Source organism: Wyeomyia smithii, chromosome 3, assembly GCF_029784165.1.
Source record: "Wyeomyia smithii strain HCP4-BCI-WySm-NY-G18 chromosome 3, ASM2978416v1, whole genome shotgun sequence".
In the NCBI taxonomy this organism is placed as follows: Eukaryota; Metazoa; Arthropoda; class Insecta; order Diptera; family Culicidae; genus Wyeomyia; species Wyeomyia smithii.
Genome location: NC_073696.1, coordinates 120,539,802 through 120,558,870, shown reverse-complemented (window position 1 = coordinate 120,558,870; position 19,069 = coordinate 120,539,802). Strand labels below are relative to the sequence as shown.

Below are 19,069 nucleotides of genomic sequence, written 5' to 3'. Positions count from 1 at the left end.
ATACATACATACATACATACATACATACATACATACATACATACATACATACATACATACATACATACATACATACATACATACATACATACATACATACATACATACATACATACATACATACATACATACATTCATACATACATACATACATACATACATACATACATACATACATACATACATACATACATACATACATACATACATACATACATACATACATACATACATACATACATACATACATACATACATACATACATACATACATACATACATACATACATACACAACGTTCCAGACAGTGCACACTCAATCAGATAATAAAAGTTGGGTAATTATTATTTCGATCGGTAGGTTTGAGAAAATACAGAGTAGTTTGTAAAATTGATATAACTTTACATATTTTCTGTATTCAACAAATAATTTTACTGAATACTGCTATACTTTCTACTGAACTATTCGGTAAATTAAGCTTTTACCGAATATTGGTAACAACTACCGGACCAACTATAGCGCTGTCAAATTTTCTCTATTCGTTGTTCTCCTTCTGGTTGTCAAGTCACATTCTCGGTTCGTTTGAACATTGAAGTTCCTGCATAAGAAAAAAAAATTGAGGACGTTTTCCAACAACTTCAGCAAGAAGATGATCGCATATTTTTCGTAAGTATATGATGATAAAATTTGTGAATATTTTAGGCATCAAACCATCACAATTTTTGCTTCTACTTCCGTGCATCTGTTGCATGCTACGTAAATAGTTTACACCACCATGTTAATGGACACATCCGGAAGATCCTCGGCTTTGAAATTATGAGCACAACTGGCAAGAAGTTCATGCACAGTCCACAGCAGTAAAAAACGTTTGATTTTCACTCATGCAAATTCGGTGCGACGAACGACGATTTTTGATTTTTTTTTGGTTTTCAATAGTTAAAATTTTTAATAACATTTGAATAAAAATATTAATATAAATTTACGTAATATTTCTGGTTTTCTTAATTAATTAAAAATGAACAAAAAACAAACATCACAGATCTTTTGGTGCTGTCTCACACAACTTACAGATTTGATCGGTGGTTTTGGCAACTAGTTGCATTCACCGTTTTTACATATTAGGTCGGTAATAATGACAGAAAGCAACAACAATTTGATTACTGATCGGTCGGTAGTGGTTTAAATTACCGAACGTTTTACCGAGCGCTCAGCTGTTGAAAAGTCGGTGAAAAAAAAACGAATTCGGTGATTAAATGAAAGTGTGCATATCAATGCGGCTCTGCTGCATAGTCGAGGACAAGGAATCAAGGCGGCTCTAAGTCAATGCTATTCCATTTCAATTGAAGTAAATTAGGAGTGCATACTGTTTGACAAACGGGTTCTTGAGTCGCATTTTTATCGGTGCTGTCTAAGATTGTCATTTTCGGTTGTCAGTTGCGGTTGTCAGTTAAAGCGCAAAAATCCAATTTTTCTCTGAAATTAAAATATTTATTCGCGTAAATCGCGGCACTCTTGACTTATCGGCATTTTCACCTGTTACAATGCGTAGTTTCATCGGTGCATGTAAAGGTAAACCCATGACAAATCGGATATTTTATTCAATTTTTCTTGCAGCGAACGTTATCGAACGTCTTCGGCAGGTTTTCGGCAACATTCTTATGCAAAAACCTGCGAAGAAAATCATGGTATACTAATTAATTGGCTGCAAAGTTTGTATCCAATAAACCGAAAGGTAAAGTTTCGACAGGGAAACATTCGTACCAATGCTTTGCGTTAAAGGGTCCAATTAGGCTTTAATTCAGAAAATTGAAATGCTATTTGTTCGTTTCTCGGGTACACAGTGAAGCTTTTCACATCGACAGGAAGGCAGTCAAAATTAAGAAACAATTTACTATTACCGTCACTTTACCTTGGCGAAAAAAAAGAAAAAAAGGTTGTGGGTATCAGTTGCATACAGAAAAAAAATAGTTTTCTAAATACCACATTATTTTTTCACTGTTCACGGAACTAAAATCACTGAAATTACCAGTCAACATTATTTTTTTTATGTTTAAAATTTACTTCTAGCGAAAATTCGCAGCTTCTGAGCCCTACCGCTATACGAAATTCGAAGGCCTAATTTCCCCATAACTTCTGTTGGCCCCAGCTCAAGAATTCCTAAGCTTCAGAGTCTTTTTTTTTTTGGAAATTTGTATCCTGAGATAACATAAATGTTTTCCAGTACCGCAAAAGTGTACAGAGCATCGTTTCTATGTCTGTTTCTTGCATTTTCAAAATTGAGCTTCATAGCGTAGCGTTATTTCTATCATAACATGTTCGACATAATTGTCTCACGACTTTTATTTTATATATCATGGCATTGTTGTGATAAATATATCAAACCGCCAAAAGCATGCGAACTTTAACAAACTACTACTATGTTGTCGTATCATGTTCACAAACCGATCTAATAATAGGAGAAATGGTGCCCATCGCTGATGGCAATAAATCGTACATGCCTTTGATGATGAATATGATATTCTATGCTCGATAAAGACAAACGAAAACCTAAGAAACAAATAAAAAGACCCTAATTAACTAATGAGGTGTAGAGAATAAAACTTATTCGGATATTTTTGTATTCCAATTACGAACATTTCACTATCCCCAGTTGAACATATATCGAGTGCTATTCCTTACAGCACTTTTTTACCAGTGTTTGAGATGTCTGACAGTTGCGGGTGTTGCTTCTTCTTTTTCTTGAAAATACCCTGCATTCTATTTTTTTTGTGAAAGGACAATATTTAAATGATGAGAGAAAGGGTCAAGTAATCCTTGAATTAGATAAAAATGGTACTATCAGAAGTCAGACGTTTACGAGATACACCTAGTCGGCACCAGGAGACACACTCCGTGAAACGATCACGGGAGCGGAGGCGAAAAAACCTTGCTAAAAGGTTAAAAAAAGTTTAAGGCTGAGTTAAATTAGAAAAAGAGAAGGTTGGAAGTGAAGTGACGGCATCGTGAAAAAAGAGACTGGTCAATCTGGTGCGTAACCTCTCAAAGGAAAACAGCCTCCAACCGACGCCCAAACACCATTTTGAAATACCAAGGGCCTCCTCATAATGCCCTCAGGACCTCATGTTCCTGTATGAAAGCTGCTAGAACCCAGCCATTTAACCTGGATTATTATCACTACTGGAGTTAGTCAGTTCCTTGGAGCATCACGACAAACTAGGACACCGGGAAGGAGAGTGGCAACGGTCTCAGGGCAGTGGCAAAGCTAAGAAGGAGAACGGATGCAGACGTCGAAGAAGGGGCCATGAATGCAAAAAGAGTGAAGAGACGAGGTAGGAGATAGATACTAAGGAAGTGGGAGTGTGGACAGACCAAATAAAAGAGTTGTTTGAGACGAAGTTCAAATGTTCAATTTGACCAACACACTAGAGCGTTAGTCGACCCTGAGGCGGTATAGAAGGGAGTCTCAGCATTGCTTGCTCTACCGGCCCCTTAGTTACAGCATGCAGCATCAATCATATTAACCCTTGAGTCAGCACAAAAAAATTTACAGCTCTATCAGTCAAACTCTAACCACCGTTAGTAACCGTGATGGCGAAAACAGTGAAGCTACTCTGTTCAGAAGTGTGCGCGTTCAAAAAACAGTACCCCGTTACGTACAGAAAGGACATCGTGCGGCAGTTCGTGGACACCGGATACGTCCGTTCCGGCATCTACAACATCTTAGTATAATTGGATGACAATCAGAGACGTTCAGAGGTTCTAGACGGTTCATCAGAGGTTCTAGACGACCGACGACCCTGAGTGACAAAAAGCTCCAAAGGATGCTTAACAGGAAAACCGAGGGAAAAGTGGCTACATCGCTGCGTCAGTTTTACCAGCCGAACAGCGAAAATGTACCTGACCAAGTAAAGTTGATTTTCCCGGCAAATCACGACGGGGTGGAGGTGATGGACGACCAGACCTGTCTCACCCTGGATAGCAACGACTGGCAGGGCACTTCGTAATTTACTTCCCTCACGACGGAAGTGAGCACCGAAGACAAAGTTTATTTCACAAACCAGGTATCTCATGATGGTGCTGCTGTAGCTGACAACCAACGAGAAGGGGATGTCAAAGCTGCCTTATTTTGCTCCGGACTGGCCGTTAACGGGGAAATTTATAGTACGAATTGTCTGCCGGAAGTTGCGTCGTTCATCAAGAAACGCCATAAGGCCGAAGACGCGGTGTTTCGGCCGGATCTGGCGATGGCCCTCCACTCGAAGCGATTGTTGGAGGAGTTGGATCGGCTGAATATCGATGTGGTACCCAACGCCTCCAAGTTGCATCCCTTAAGGATTTCTAGTCAAGCCTGAACCGTAAGATCTACTCCAACAATTTTGTCGCGAACACTGACATAAATGAAGCGAAGAAAAAATTCAAAAGCATGCCTGCACGCATGTTTTCGTTCGCCATGACGAATGTTCCGGTTAACTGCCGAAAGGCCGGACGCAAGGCTGCAGAGTTTTTTTGCAGGGTTGATGCTCATATGCTCCTGCCAGCTCCCATGTACTTTGTTTTGGCAGGGCTGATGCTGAGTCCCAACCTCGGTGTTTCTCTCTTAAAAGGCCTGAAAGCTTCCTTCATGGCCCTACGATGGATACCGATAATATTAATGTCATCCGCAAAACCAAGGAGTATGTAAGATTTCGTGATAATCGTACTGTTTCTTTACACATTTGCTCTTCGTGTTTACTGCACCTTCAAGGGCGATGTAGAATAGTAAATTGGAGAGTGCATCCCCCTGTTTCAGTTCATCTAACATTACGAACGCGCTTGATGTCTGGCCATCTATCAGCACGCGTGATTTCGATCCCTTCAGCGTCGTATGGCTCAGATTATTAAATTTCGTTGAAAATCCATGTTCCAGCAACAGCTCGTTTTTCACTGACTCGTATGCCGCCTTAAAATCCGCAAACAGACGGTGAGCCTGAAAGTTATACTCCCGAAACTTATCGAGGATCTGTCGCAGGGTGAAAATTTGTTACATCGTGGATCACCCTTGTTGAAAACCAGCCTGGTATGCGCGGACGAAGGATTCCGTTAACGGTGTCAATCTGAAGATACTATCCATCCTAGCGGCCTTGCCGTTTTCAGCTCACTAATTGCCTTTTTGTGTGTTTGCTTGTTCGTCGCTCATAATCCTCATCCTGTTCCTGTTTTGCTCTTTACCGTTCAATAGCGCCTGAAAGTGCTCCTTCCACCTGCCTGCAACGGTCGGTTTATATGTCAGCAGGTTGCAGTCCTTATCATTACACATCACTGGTACAGATAAATTCCTGCTTCTGACTCAGTTAACTGTTTTATAAAAACTACTACGCACGTCGTTACTAGCAAAATTGTCTTCTGCGCATGCGAGCACCTGCTCCTCGCGCTCGCGCTACTTCCGGCAGCTTTTGTCTCCCTGTATATCTCTATGTTCTAACGTGTAGCCACAGTGAACATCCGACTTCTGGCACGGTTCTTCTCGTCCGTCGCTTTCTGGTCCTCAGCATCAAACCAGCATTAACGCTGTTTTTCACGCATCGTACCTAACACCACTTCAATGGCACCGTAAATACTACTCCACAGCGATCCGTTGATCCAGTCCGTTGGCATATTCTTTTGCCACGACATCAGCTTTCAACCTGTATGTTGAAAAGCATCTTCCTCTCTATGCGAGATTTCAGTACGTTCAGCCGTTCGTGGATCTTACTAACGACGAGATAATGGTCAAAGTCAATGTTTGGTCCCCGGAAAGACCTAACATCAGTAACATCCGAAAAGGGCCGACCGTCAATCAGTACGTGATCGATCTGGGAGCAGGCTTTTCCAGCCACCTTTAACGCTGCGTGCTTCGTCGCCTCATTCCTGTCGAGTCGTTTTTGCGAACCACTTTCACCGGGCTATCCGACATCCTTATGACATGCCCAGCCCACCGTAGTCTCCCGATTTCCGCAATGAGAACGATGAGTGGTTCTTCATCTTCCATCTGCACTCCACCACAGATGGTACGCAGCACCTTCCGCTAATATGAATGGAACCTTTTCCTCTCATAAACTTAGTCTTCGATGCGTTTATGGCCATTCCAATTCGTCCGGTTTCAGCCTTCAGTCTGATGTACGTCTCGGTCATCTCCTCAAAGGTTCGTGTTACGATATAGATGTCATCGGCGACGCCAGAGAGCTAAACGGGCCTCCTGAATATCGTGCAACTCGTGTCGATACCCGCTTTTCGTATTACAGCTTCCAAAGCGATATCACATAACAAGCACGATAATCCATTACCTTGCCGTAACCCTCGTCGAAATTCGAAGAGTCTCGAGACTGCCCCGAAACTCGAGCTACACACATCACACGATCCATCTTCAACTTGATCAACCATGTCAGTTATCCGGGAAACCGTAGTCGTGCATAACCTGCCATAGCTGGCCTCAATCGGTCGGGTCGTACGCCGATTTGAAATCGATGCACAAATGGTGTGTGAGCACGTAACATTCACAGCAATTCGGTAGAACCTGCCGTACCGCGAAAACTTGGTCCGTGTCGGCGCGGGCACCCATAAATCCTACCTGGTATTGCCCCACGAACACCTTCGCAGGTAGTTGCGGTAGTTTTCGTAGATGGGGCACACTGAACCCTCCATCCGCTCCTCCGGTACTGCATTCTCCTACCAATTCTTCAGCCATCTGCGCCAAGCTGCTCTTCTGTTGGTAATGCTGCTTCCAGCTGCTGCGTGTACTCCCGTGTAACATCGGCGCCCCGTAGTTTTCCAGTGTTTGCTCGCGGTGGGCGACTTTAAGGCGTGTTTCGCACTGTCAAAACTTTTGAGCGCATGCACACTGCAACGAGGTAATGGTCCGAATCTGTATTCTCGCTGCGGTAGGTGCGAACGTGGATGACGTCTCAGAAAAATATACAGTCCTATAAGTTAGGTGATCTCCAGGTGGCTTTGTGGATGTCTTTGCGGGGGAAGAAGGTACTTCCGACTACCATACCGCGGGAGACTGCGAAGTTTACACATCATTGGCCGTTATCATGTGATGCTTCGTGCAGGCTATTCGGTCAGATCACCGGTCTTCACATTGCCTTCCGTCCTATCTGAGCGTTCATATCATCGATAACGATCTTAATGTCCCGCTGCGAACAGCTATCATATACCTGCTCCAGCTGAGCGTATAGAACGTTTCTTTTTCGTCGTCGGGTCTTTTCGGGTGGGCAGTGTACGTTGATGATGCTGTAATTGAAGAACCGGCCCTTAATTTTTAATTTATACATCCCCGCACCGATCGGCTGCCACCCGATCACGCGTTGACGCATCCCAAGTATGGGGTTTTTCAATAAGAGCGCTACGAGAGTAGACCGATAGGGACAGCAAACGACGCCATATTTTTCCACGCTCTCTTGACACATCCCTTCAACAAGGTTTGTCATTTCATAATGGAAAGATCCACATCCAACAACGAGTCGAGATTAATTAAATTTACTACCAAATTCGGAGTCAGTCGGGTCAACTTTAAGAGCGCCACGTCCAATTTATAGTCGTCATAATCGTCCTGCCAGATCAACGTCTAGTAGAAAAGTTTGAATCAACAGACACACTGTGCCTGTGGATTCTAATTACACAAATTCTAATTATACAAATTGACTGGTCTGCTTCTATGGGTTAATGGTAGTGCTTAGTATGGCAAATACTTTCTCATGGCAATAGACCAGCGGTTCTCAACCTTTTTTTGTTCGCGTACCCCTTGGCGATATTTTACAAATCAATTGTACCCCCAGGCTTGGAATGTTCACGCAGAGTGGAAGAGAGTAGTGGTAGATCATGTTGTGGTAGTCTAGTTCAGGTTTCAAATTAACCTGTGATTTGTTTGATTGCTACAGTCATGTTTTAAGAGTAAGTTTGAACAACAAGTGAAATATTTAAATAGTAGGAGGGTGGTATTCAAGACACGACCGCATGACGTTGACTACCGTATTCTTATATTCCATTAAAACAAATAGTAGAGGGAATTGCAACTCCAGTATTTGTTGCAATTTTATCTAACAGTGCATTTCTGAATGCTGAGACGTTAAAACGTTATGAATAATAATATATACTAGAAGAATGGATCGCTCTTATTTAATCGCTGTCATTTCATACATATTCGAATCAAACCTTTGTTCGTAACTGCACTACCAAGACAATCATTTAATTTAGCGAATTGGGTAAAATTTTCCTATCCGAGCAAAGAGCAAACTCAACGAAACTATCTGAAATTGGAGACCAGAACGATTCAAGCAAAAATTTTAAATTTAAAAATTGTTTGACATTAAATAGATAAAGCTCATGCTAGGTTAGCTCCAGCCCAGCATATAACTTCATGTATTTAAAATAGTAGGAGGGTGGTATTAAAGACCCGACCGCATGACGTAGGACTCTATATTTTTCATCTAACAGTGCTTTCTTATTTGCTGACATTAGAGCGCTTTGAACAATAATTAATAAATAATATAAATGACATATATGGATGTAACCTTATTTATATTGGCATCCCCGCTTCCCAGGTATTCGAATTAGAAAAGCATTTGTTCGTAGTTTGAAATGACAAGACAAACATTAGAATTAACAAATTCGATGTATTCCGAGAATTGCGCTTATAGATCATGTTCATGTGTCGAGACATTGCGAAGATTCTCAATATATTCGTTTTAGCACTAGACGAAACTGCTAGCAAATTACTATAGCTGTAAACCTTCATTACAAAAATCCGTATCGTCCGTATGTTACTGGTGCGGTTTTGGAATCAAAATGATGGGGTGAAATGTTCGAACGGTACGTTTTATACCAAGGCTTCGTCAGGTAATTAGAAAGAAGGAGGAGCTAAGTAGATGATGGAATGGTAAGGAAAAATTTTTCTTGAAAGCTGCGCCGGCCGCTGTCGTAATATTAACACTAGCACAAACATGCATTTATGCAAGGTTTTTTCCGCTAGCAACAGCATTTTGTAAAACAGAAAATTCAATTAACCGCTTCTATTATAAAACTTCGAGGCACCAAAAGGGGCCAGTTGCCGAATATAACCTTGTTTTTGGTTAGTCCGTCCAGAATTCTTTCAAGATAGCGTCCGTATGTAACCGGTACGGTTTAGTAATGAAACTGATGGGGTGAAATGTTCGAACGATACGTTTTATACAAAGGCTTCATCAGATAATTAGAAAGAAGGAGGGGCTACATAGATGATGAAATGGTAGAGACAAATGTTTCTTGAAAGCTGCGCCGGCCGCTGTCGTAATATTAACACCAACACAAACATGCATTTTTGCAAGGTTTTTTCCGCTAGCAGCAGCATTTGGTAAAACAGAAAATTCAATGAGCCGCTTCTGTAACAAAATTTCGAGGCACCAAAAGGTACCAGTTGCCGATTATCTGATGTACGTCTCGGTCATCTCCTCAAAGGTTCGTGTTACGATATAGATGTCATCGGCGACGCCAGAGAGCTAAACGGGCCTCCTGAATATCGTGCAACTCGTGTCGATACCCGCTTTTCGTATTACAGCTTCCAAAGCGATATCACATAACAAGCACGATAATCCATTACCTTGCCGTAACCCTCGTCGAAATTCGAAGAGTCTCGAGACTGCCCCGAAACTCGAGCTACACACATCACACGATCCATCTTCAACTTGATCAACCATGTCAGTTATCCGGGAAACCGTAGTCGTGCATAACCTGCCATAGCTGGCCTCAATCGGTCGGGTCGTACGCCGATTTGAAATCGATGCACAAATGGTGTGTGAGCACGTAACATTCACAGCAATTCGGTAGAACCTGCCGTACCGCGAAAACTTGGTCCGTGTCGGCGCGGGCACCCATAAATCCTACCTGGTATTGCCCCACGAACACCTTCGCAGGTAGTTGCGGTAGTTTTCGTAGATGGGGCACACTGAACCCTCCATCCGCTCCTCCGGTACTGCATTCTCCTACCAATTCTTCAGCCATCTGCGCCAAGCTGCTCTTCTGTTGGTAATGCTGCTTCCAGCTGCTGCGTGTACTCCCGTGTAACATCGGCGCCCCGTAGTTTTCCAGTGTTTGCTCGCGGTGGGCGACTTTAAGGCGTGTTTCGCACTGTCAAAACTTTTGAGCGCATGCACACTGCAACGAGGTAATGGTCCGAATCTGTATTCTCGCTGCGGTAGGTGCGAACGTGGATGACGTCTCAGAAAAATATACAGTCCTATAAGTTAGGTGATCTCCAGGTGGCTTTGTGGATGTCTTTGCGGGGGAAGAAGGTACTTCCGACTACCATACCGCGGGAGACTGCGAAGTTTACACATCATTGGCCGTTATCATGTGATGCTTCGTGCAGGCTATTCGGTCAGATCACCGGTCTTCACATTGCCTTCCGTCCTATCTGAGCGTTCATATCATCGATAACGATCTTAATGTCCCGCTGCGAACAGCTATCATATACCTGCTCCAGCTGAGCGTATAGAACGTTTCTTTTTCGTCGTCGGGTCTTTTCGGGTGGGCAGTGTACGTTGATGATGCTGTAATTGAAGAACCGGCCCTTAATTTTTAATTTATACATCCCCGCACCGATCGGCTGCCACCCGATCACGCGTTGACGCATCCCAAGTATGGGGTTTTTCAATAAGAGCGCTACGAGAGTAGACCGATAGGGACAGCAAACGACGCCATATTTTTCCACGCTCTCTTGACACATCCCTTCAACAAGGTTTGTCATTTCATAATGGAAAGATCCACATCCAACAACGAGTCGAGATTAATTAAATTTACTACCAAATTCGGAGTCAGTCGGGTCAACTTTAAGAGCGCCACGTCCAATTTATAGTCGTCATAATCGTCCTGCCAGATCAACGTCTAGTAGAAAAGTTTGAATCAACAGACACACTGTGCCTGTGGATTCTAATTACACAAATTCTAATTATACAAATTGACTGGTCTGCTTCTATGGGTTAATGGTAGTGCTTAGTATGGCAAATACTTTCTCATGGCAATAGACCAGCGGTTCTCAACCTTTTTTTGTTCGCGTACCCCTTGGCGATATTTTACAAATCAATTGTACCCCCAGGCTTGGAATGTTCACGCAGAGTGGAAGAGAGTAGTGGTAGATCATGTTGTGGTAGTCTAGTTCAGGTTTCAAATTAACCTGTGATTTGTTTGATTGCTACAGTCATGTTTTAAGAGTAAGTTTGAGCAACAAGTGAAATATTTAAATAGTAGGAGGGTGGTATTCAAGACACGACCGCATGACGTTGACTACCGTATTCTTATATTCCATTAAAACAAATAGTAGAGGGAATTGCAACTCCAGTATTTGTTGCAATTTTATCTAACAGTGCATTTCTGAATGCTGAGACGTTAAAACGTTATGAATAATAATATATACTAGAAGAATGGATCGCTCTTATTTAATCGCTGTCATTTCATACATATTCGAATCAAACCTTTGTTCGTAACTGCACTACCAAGACAATCATTTAATTTAGCGAATTGGGTAAAATTTTCCTATCCAAGCAAAGAGCAAACTCAACGAAACTATCTGAAATTGGAGACCAGAACGATTCAAGCAAAAATTTTAAATTTAAAAATTGTTTGACATTAAATAGATAAAGCTCATGCTAGGTTAGCTCCAGCCCAGCATATAACTTCATGTATTTAAAATAGTAGGAGGGTGGTATTAAAGACCCGACCGCATGACGTAGGACTCTATATTTTTCATCTAACAGTGCTTTCTTATTTGCTGACATTAGAGCGCTTTGAACAATAATTAATAAATAATATAAATGACATATATGGATGTAACCTTATTTATATTGGCATCCCCGCTTCCCAGGTATTCGAATTAGAAAAGCATTTGTTCGTAGTTTGAAATGACAAGACAAACATTAGAATTAACAAATTCGATGTATTCCGAGAATTGCGCTTATAGATCATGTTCATGTGTCGAGACATTGCGAAGATTCTCAATATATTCGTTTTAGCACTAGACGAAACTGCTAGCAAATTACTATAGCTGTAAACCTTCATTACAAAAATCCGTATCGTCCGTATGTTACTGGTGCGGTTTTGGAATCAAAATGATGGGGTGAAATGTTCGAACGGTACGTTTTATACCAAGGCTTCGTCAGGTAATTAGAAAGAAGGAGGAGCTAAGTAGATGATGGAATGGTAAGGAAAAATTTTTCTTGAAAGCTGCGCCGGCCGCTGTCGTAATATTAACACTAGCACAAACATGCATTTATGCAAGGTTTTTTCCGCTAGCAACAGCATTTTGTAAAACAGAAAATTCAATTAACCGCTTCTATTATAAAACTTCGAGGCACCAAAAGGGGCCAGTTGCCGAATATAACCTTGTTTTTGGTTAGTCCGTCCAGAATTCTTTCAAGATAGCGTCCGTATGTAACCGGTACGGTTTAGTAATGAAACTGATGGGGTGAAATGTTCGAACGATACGTTTTATACAAAGGCTTCATCAGATAATTAGAAAGAAGGAGGGGCTACATAGATGATGAAATGGTAGAGACAAATGTTTCTTGAAAGCTGCGCCGGCCGCTGTCGTAATATTAACACCAACACAAACATGCATTTTTGCAAGGTTTTTTCCGCTAGCAGCAGCATTTGGTAAAACAGAAAATTCAATTAGCCGCTTCTGTAACAAAATTTCGAGGCACCAAAAGGTACCAGTTGCCGATTATTCTCGTTTACTGGTAGTCCGTCCAGAATTCCAGCCATTTTAGTATTTTGCAGTGCCATTTATTACTAACAGCCACCAGCATAAAGGGTGAAACCGGCACAAGATGACCGGTACTCTTTTGTCTTTCCTCCTTTCAGCTGCTAACACCTAGCGTCCACATGTCACTGGTGCGGTTTCGGAATCAAAATGATGGAGCGCCGGCCGCTGTCGTAAAATTAACACCAACAAAAAGATGCATATTTGCAAAGTTTTATCCGCCAGCAGCAGCATTTTGTAAAACAGAAAATTCAATTAGCCGCTTCTATTACACAATTTCGAGGCACCAAAGGGGGCCAGTTGCCGAAAATATCTTTGTTTTTGGTTAGTACGTCCAGAATTCTTTCAAGATAGCGTCCGTATGTAACCGGTACGGTTAAGTAATGAAACTGATGGGGTGAAATGTTCGAACGATACGTTTTATACCAAGGCTTCATCAGATAATTAGAAAGAAGGAGGGGTTACATAGTAGATGGTGAAATGGTAGAGACAAATGTTTCTTGAAAGCTGCGCCGGCCGCTGTCGTAATATTAACACCAACACAAACATGCATTTTTGCAAGGTTTTTTCCGCTAGCAGCAGCATTTGGTAAAACAGAAAATTCAATTAGCCGCTTCTGTAACAAAATTTCGAGGCACCAAAAGGTACCAGTTGCCGATTATTCTCGTTTACTGGTAGTCCGTCCAGAATTCCAGCCATTTTAGTATTTTGCAGTGCCATTTATTACTAACAGCCACCAGCATAAAGGGTGAAACCGGCACAAGATGACCGGTACTCTCTTGTCTTTCCTCCTTTCAGCTGCTAACACCTAGCGTCCACATGTCACTGGTGCGGCTTCGGAATCAAAATGATGGAGCGCCGGCCGCTGTCGTAAAATTAACACCAACAAAAAGATGCATATTTGCAAAGTTTTATCCGCCAGCAGCAGCATTTTGTAAAACAGAAAATTCAATTAGCCGCTTCTATTACACAATTTCGAGGCACCAAAAGGGGCCAGTTGCCGAATATATCTTTGTTTTTGGTTAGTCCGTCCAGAATTCTTTCAAGATAGCCTCCGTATGTAACCGGTACGGTTTAGTAATAATACTGATGGGGTGAAATGTTCGAACGATACGTTTTATACCAAGGCTTCATCAGATAATTAGAAAGAAGGAGGGGTTACATAGATGATGAAATGGTAGAGACAAATGTTTCTTAAAAGCTGCGCCGGCCGCTGTCGTAATATTAACACCAACACAAACATGCATTTTTGCAAGGTTTTTTCCGCTAGCAGCAGCATTTGGTAAAAGAGAAAATTCAATTAGCCGCTTCTGTACCAAAATTTCGAGGCACCAAAAGGTGCCAGTTGCCGATTATATTGTTGCTTTCTGGTTAGTCCGTCCAGGATTCCAGCCATTAAAGTGTTTTGCAGTAGCCATTTACTACTAAAAGCCACCAGCATTACGGGTGAAACCGGCACGAGATGACCGGTACTCTCTTGTCTTTCCTTCTTTCAGCTGCTATCACCTAGCGTCCGCATGTCACTGGTGCAGTTTTGGAATCAAAATGATGGGGCGCCGGCCGCTGTCGTAAAATTAACACCAACAAAAAGATGCATATTTGCAAGGTTTTTTCCGCTAGCAGCAGCATAAACATCGGAAACAGAAAGTGACAACAACAATAACAACAAAGTCAGATCGATTGTATCCGTTAGTGTCGACTGTGCTTGGGAAGAGAGGTAGTGATTGGCTGCGCAGTATGATTTAGACAATCGATATTGATTACCAATTTTTCAATAGTGTATCTCATAAAATAGTTTGTTTTTGTTACATAAATTTAACCGTAAAAGAATTTCTGATCGATTTATGCCAAATCCTCGAAAACCTGATTATAGATGACTGCAAAATAAGCGCTCAAAACCTGACCACTTTTCCCTGGTTTTCCCTGGTTGAATTACTAGATTTTCAAATTCAGGGGCCTAACTTCGATATAGACGTTAGTCAACGTCAAAAAAACTGGTTTGTCCGCCATTACTGATTTTGTTTTCACGTTCCCCAAAAAGGCACTCGCGTACCCCTAGGGGTACGCGTACCCCAGGTTGAGAACCGCTGCAATAGACTATACGTTGAATGCTATATAAATATTTGTGTCATCACTACAAAAGCTGTAATCAACAAATCAATTGTCCATGTGAATTAATTTTTTTATCAGTTAATCCATTTGACATATGTTTTTGCTGTCATTTTAAAGGTGGACGGAACGGAACGGGCTAGGGCACCAATAGATTTCAGAAAACATAGATGATACATGCATCGTAGAACAAAACTCATCAAGATATCACGAACAGATAAATCAGATTATCTGCCTTCGGCCCAAAGAGATTTGATTAAATTAGACTTGGCGTCACGATGTACTAACTATAACAAAGCAATGGGCTCTAAATTGCCAAGTTGTTGCAAATATTATCCAGATCAAAGATATTCTGTTGAATAAAAAAACCTCAAGTTGAAACCTGCCATCATCAGATATGGCTAAGGCAGAAATTCTATTGAATCGAACAGCAATCGTGAAACAATCTATATTTCTCTTTAAAAATATATATTTACATTAATTAATTTTCGGAGTGATTTCCCCACCCAACTGTAAAACAGACAATCCTTCACTTCAACCGAAGATTACAATTCAAGTGTAAGAGGAATTTGTGGTGGTTCTCTATTGCCGTCGAGATTTACCAGCAATCATTAGGTGAACTATTTTTTAGCTTTTTAGAACCAACCGCAAGAACCAACACAGCATGTTTCATCAAAGCACTGCATTTCTGTTGTTGGGATTGTTGTGAGTCGCACATCTTCATCAATGTAACAACAATCTTATCCCAAAACAACAGATGATAAACAGCTGGCGTGCCTACGAAAAGAGATCGGATGCAAGGAAACCGGCAATGAAGGTGAACAAATAAAACAAAGTGCTCGTTTGTGATATACAATGAAATAAATATCAGTTTATTAATGTGTCTATGTATCATGTATGATGTGCGTACAAACAACTTTCCACATTTCTCATTATATTTTTTTATTAATAATAACAATCGAATATGGTTATATGATCGCGTGTTTGTGTGTTTTGATATACAAGACAATATATATATTAAAAATGTATAATTTTCCAAGCATATTAAATTTTTGTTCGTTCAGCTCAACCGTATTCTTTTTCGCATTTCAAAAAACTGCATTGTACAAATCAAAATAATAACATTCATGATTGCCAAACTAAACAAACATCCTTTTCGAAACATTAAGCTGTAAGTTAATAAATAAAAACAAAAAAAAACGATGGCAGAACACAGTGCTTTGCTTGTGTGCAACGGGTACTTACAATACAAATTGGTATGTTGGCATACTTTTAGCACATGAAAACAATTCATAAAAAACTTGTAAGTTTGTGTGCAGAACATCAATCAATCGAGAGGCACGGGAAACAGGAGTTGTAGGTTTTCATATATGCTTTACTGACGCAAGAAAAAGTAGAGCTTTCTTTTACTTTCATGGTAGATATTTGGAAGAACGTGTACATAAATACAATTATTTAATTGGAACACTGGTTTATGTACATATGGAGACAAAATCGATTCCCTCATTATACCTAGCATACAGAAGAGTAGGATCATATGAATAAAAGTTCACAGATGAGTAAATCTCGTATTATTTTTATAGGAAAAAATTACGCATGCACGTTTATTCATATGAGCAATTGAGTTAGGAAAGATCTATCTAAAAACGGGATTTGTTTCGTAGACGGAGCGACATACACTGATGAAGCAAAGATTATTTAGGAGAGTAAAAAGTAATAAAGAGCTGGTTTGGTAACTAAGCGAATTAGTTGGAACACTCCGCTCGCTTGGGAAGAAATTTCCAACACTTAATAAAGGTTGATCTTCTTTGTGATGGTTTTCCGGCACATGTGACAAATCTTGAGCGTTTCGGCACACTTCGAACAGGCCCCATGTCCACAAAGAAAAGCAACATTCCGACGGCGCTCCATGCATATACTACAGCAGTGCGTTTCTTCAATTTCCATTATCTTACTTTCGAGATAGCGAAGTCTGTCAGCCGATGGAAGGCGGGTATCCTTAGGATTCAAGAGTTGTTTTCCTCCTAGAGTAAGACGTCTTTCGATGTATAATCCACACGATAAACATTTTTTCATCCGGACGCCGCATTCTTCGCAGGAAATTTGGTGCTGGCAGGGTTCAAATACAATCAGAAGAAGCTGTTCGTTACAGACGATGCATTCCTGAGGTGTGGTAGTGATGACTGGCGGGCTAGGATTTGGAGGAAGAATGGCCACTGGAGAACAGGATGAATTCTTATCCGAGTACTGCCGACGGCTGATATGTTTATTTGAAGTGCCGCCAGTTTCCGCTGGAGTGCCTGCAGCAACAGTAGGCGATAAGGCTCGAATTGGTGATTGAAAACGTGCTGGGCTATCTAAAGGTGTATTGATACCTCCCGGCTGTAGCGGCTGCGGTTGTTCATTACATGATACAACTGCTTCTACAATATTCATTCGCATAGAATCATCATCTAGAACAGCAATATTGTTAGAATGGCTTGGAACCGGTGGCGGTGGGGTACCGATGGTTGCTTCTCGATTATGACCCCGATTTCTTCTTGCTGGTGTGGGAGGATTTGATTGTCCAAGTCCGCTGGTTCCTGGACTCGCAGCTCCTTCAGGCTGTAAATTGTTGCCTTCATTTTCATCTAAATTATTTCCTACCAAAGTCATCGCCTCTAAGTTCGATTGAACTTGATTTGTTGATTGATCATCTTCCTCATCTCGCGAATTGTTGAGTGATCGGTCTGTTGCAGGTGGACCTGCTGCGGCTGCTTTTTCTCGCGTTATTCTACTTCGTTCATAACCTATGATAATATCCTTGATCTGTTGACTAGGAATCCAATCCAACACACGCGCTCCTTTATAGTTTATATCCACCGGACAGCCCTCTTTCGCCAAAAAGCATAACAACGCATACATTAGTCGATTTTCACTAACCACTGGTAAAAGTGATTGATACATTTCGAAAATCTTAGGCGAATCAGTTGCAGACACTTCCTGCACAAGATTGGCTTTTTTGATGATACACAAATGCATCGCATTATCCCCATCTTCGTCCTTGGCAGCAATATCGCATTTCAGTTCTACCAGCTTTTCAATAGCCGCGGTGTGACCTTGCGAAACAGCCAACAAAAATGGTGTTTGTCTCCTATTATTTCTAATGTTAATATCAGCTTGTCCTTCCTTCACTAAGACTTCCACCACTTTCGAATGCCCATTGAGTGCAGCCAAATGTAGGGCAGAAAAGCCATCATCCTTTCGCACGTTGACTAGCTGTCGCGCCAGACGGATTATGTTTCTCGCTGCATGGACGTTGCCTTTAAGCGAAGCATGATGCAATGCATTGAAACCACGTTTATTACGAATAGTCAAGTCCAGCGTCGAACTGTTGCAAAGCAGCTCCACAACTTCTGTATTCTCCTTCCCGATCGCATCGTGCAGGGCCGTATCTCCGTACGCATCCTGCACGTTCACATTCGCTCCAAATTCCAGTAGCACCTTAACGCAGTACGGTGGCTTCTTATGCGCCGAAATGTGCAACGCGGAACAGTGAGACGAATTTAGCACATCGATGTTGGCATTGTTTTGCAGTAGAATTCGCATCACTTCCGGCTGGTTACCAAAAGCAGCATAGTGCAGCGTCGAGTCGCCCTCCTTGTCGACCACGTTTACGTTGGCACCCAGCGCTAGTAGATGTTTCACGAGGTCCACGTGGCCCTGGTGGGCAGCGACTTGCAAGCAAGTTTTGCCCCCACTAACGCAGTCTACTTCCTCCGCATTGGCACTGAAATGACAAAAAGAATGGAATAAACAGTTTGATAAGCAAATATTTTTGGAAATAAGCAGTTTGCATTTCAACTATTCGTTTTGATACATAACTATAAAGCAGAAATTCTCGTTTTTGATTTTTTTTTTGAATAAGGCCGTTACAAATTCTATTTTCATTTTATGTCAACCCCCCCCCCCCCCTTCAAAAATTTTGAATATTGGAAGGGGAAGAAAAAACAGCTCATAACGTTTTATTCATTTTATTTGTTTTCCGACAGCATTAATGCTTAATTTAACAATGAACAAGTCCAGGGATAGAGAGAGTGTCGTCAAAAGGCAAGCGAAATAGATAATAATAATAATAAAGTGTTATTTTTCAACATTTATTTGAGTGCATGTTAAAAACGTCATAACTTGCACACAAACTTTTATCAAAGATATTTCTTTTTTTTTTTC

The 19,069-nt window shown here is 41.3% G+C and overlaps 1 protein-coding gene and 1 long non-coding RNA gene across 8 annotated transcripts in view; one reads left to right on the top strand and one right to left on the bottom strand.

Annotated features, from left to right (window-relative positions):
• Positions 1 to 1,439: 1,439 nt before the first annotated feature.
• LOC129732669 (uncharacterized) lies at positions 1,440 to 15,982 on the top strand. Its single transcript, XR_008729312.1, has 2 exons — positions 1,440 to 1,569; positions 14,981 to 15,982. It is a non-coding gene; the product is annotated as an uncharacterized LOC129732669 (long non-coding RNA).
• Positions 15,700 to 19,069, bottom strand: part of LOC129732667 (E3 ubiquitin-protein ligase MIB2) — an 84,045-nt gene continuing 80,675 nt past the window's right edge. For all 7 annotated transcript variants that reach the window (XM_055693735.1, XM_055693736.1, XM_055693738.1 and 4 more), the window contains one exon: positions 15,700 to 18,629. In XM_055693735.1, coding sequence (XP_055549710.1) covers positions 16,649 to 18,629 — 1,981 coding nt within the window. In that variant the 3' untranslated portion in view covers positions 15,700 to 16,648. The remainder of the gene's footprint in view (positions 18,630 to 19,069) is intronic.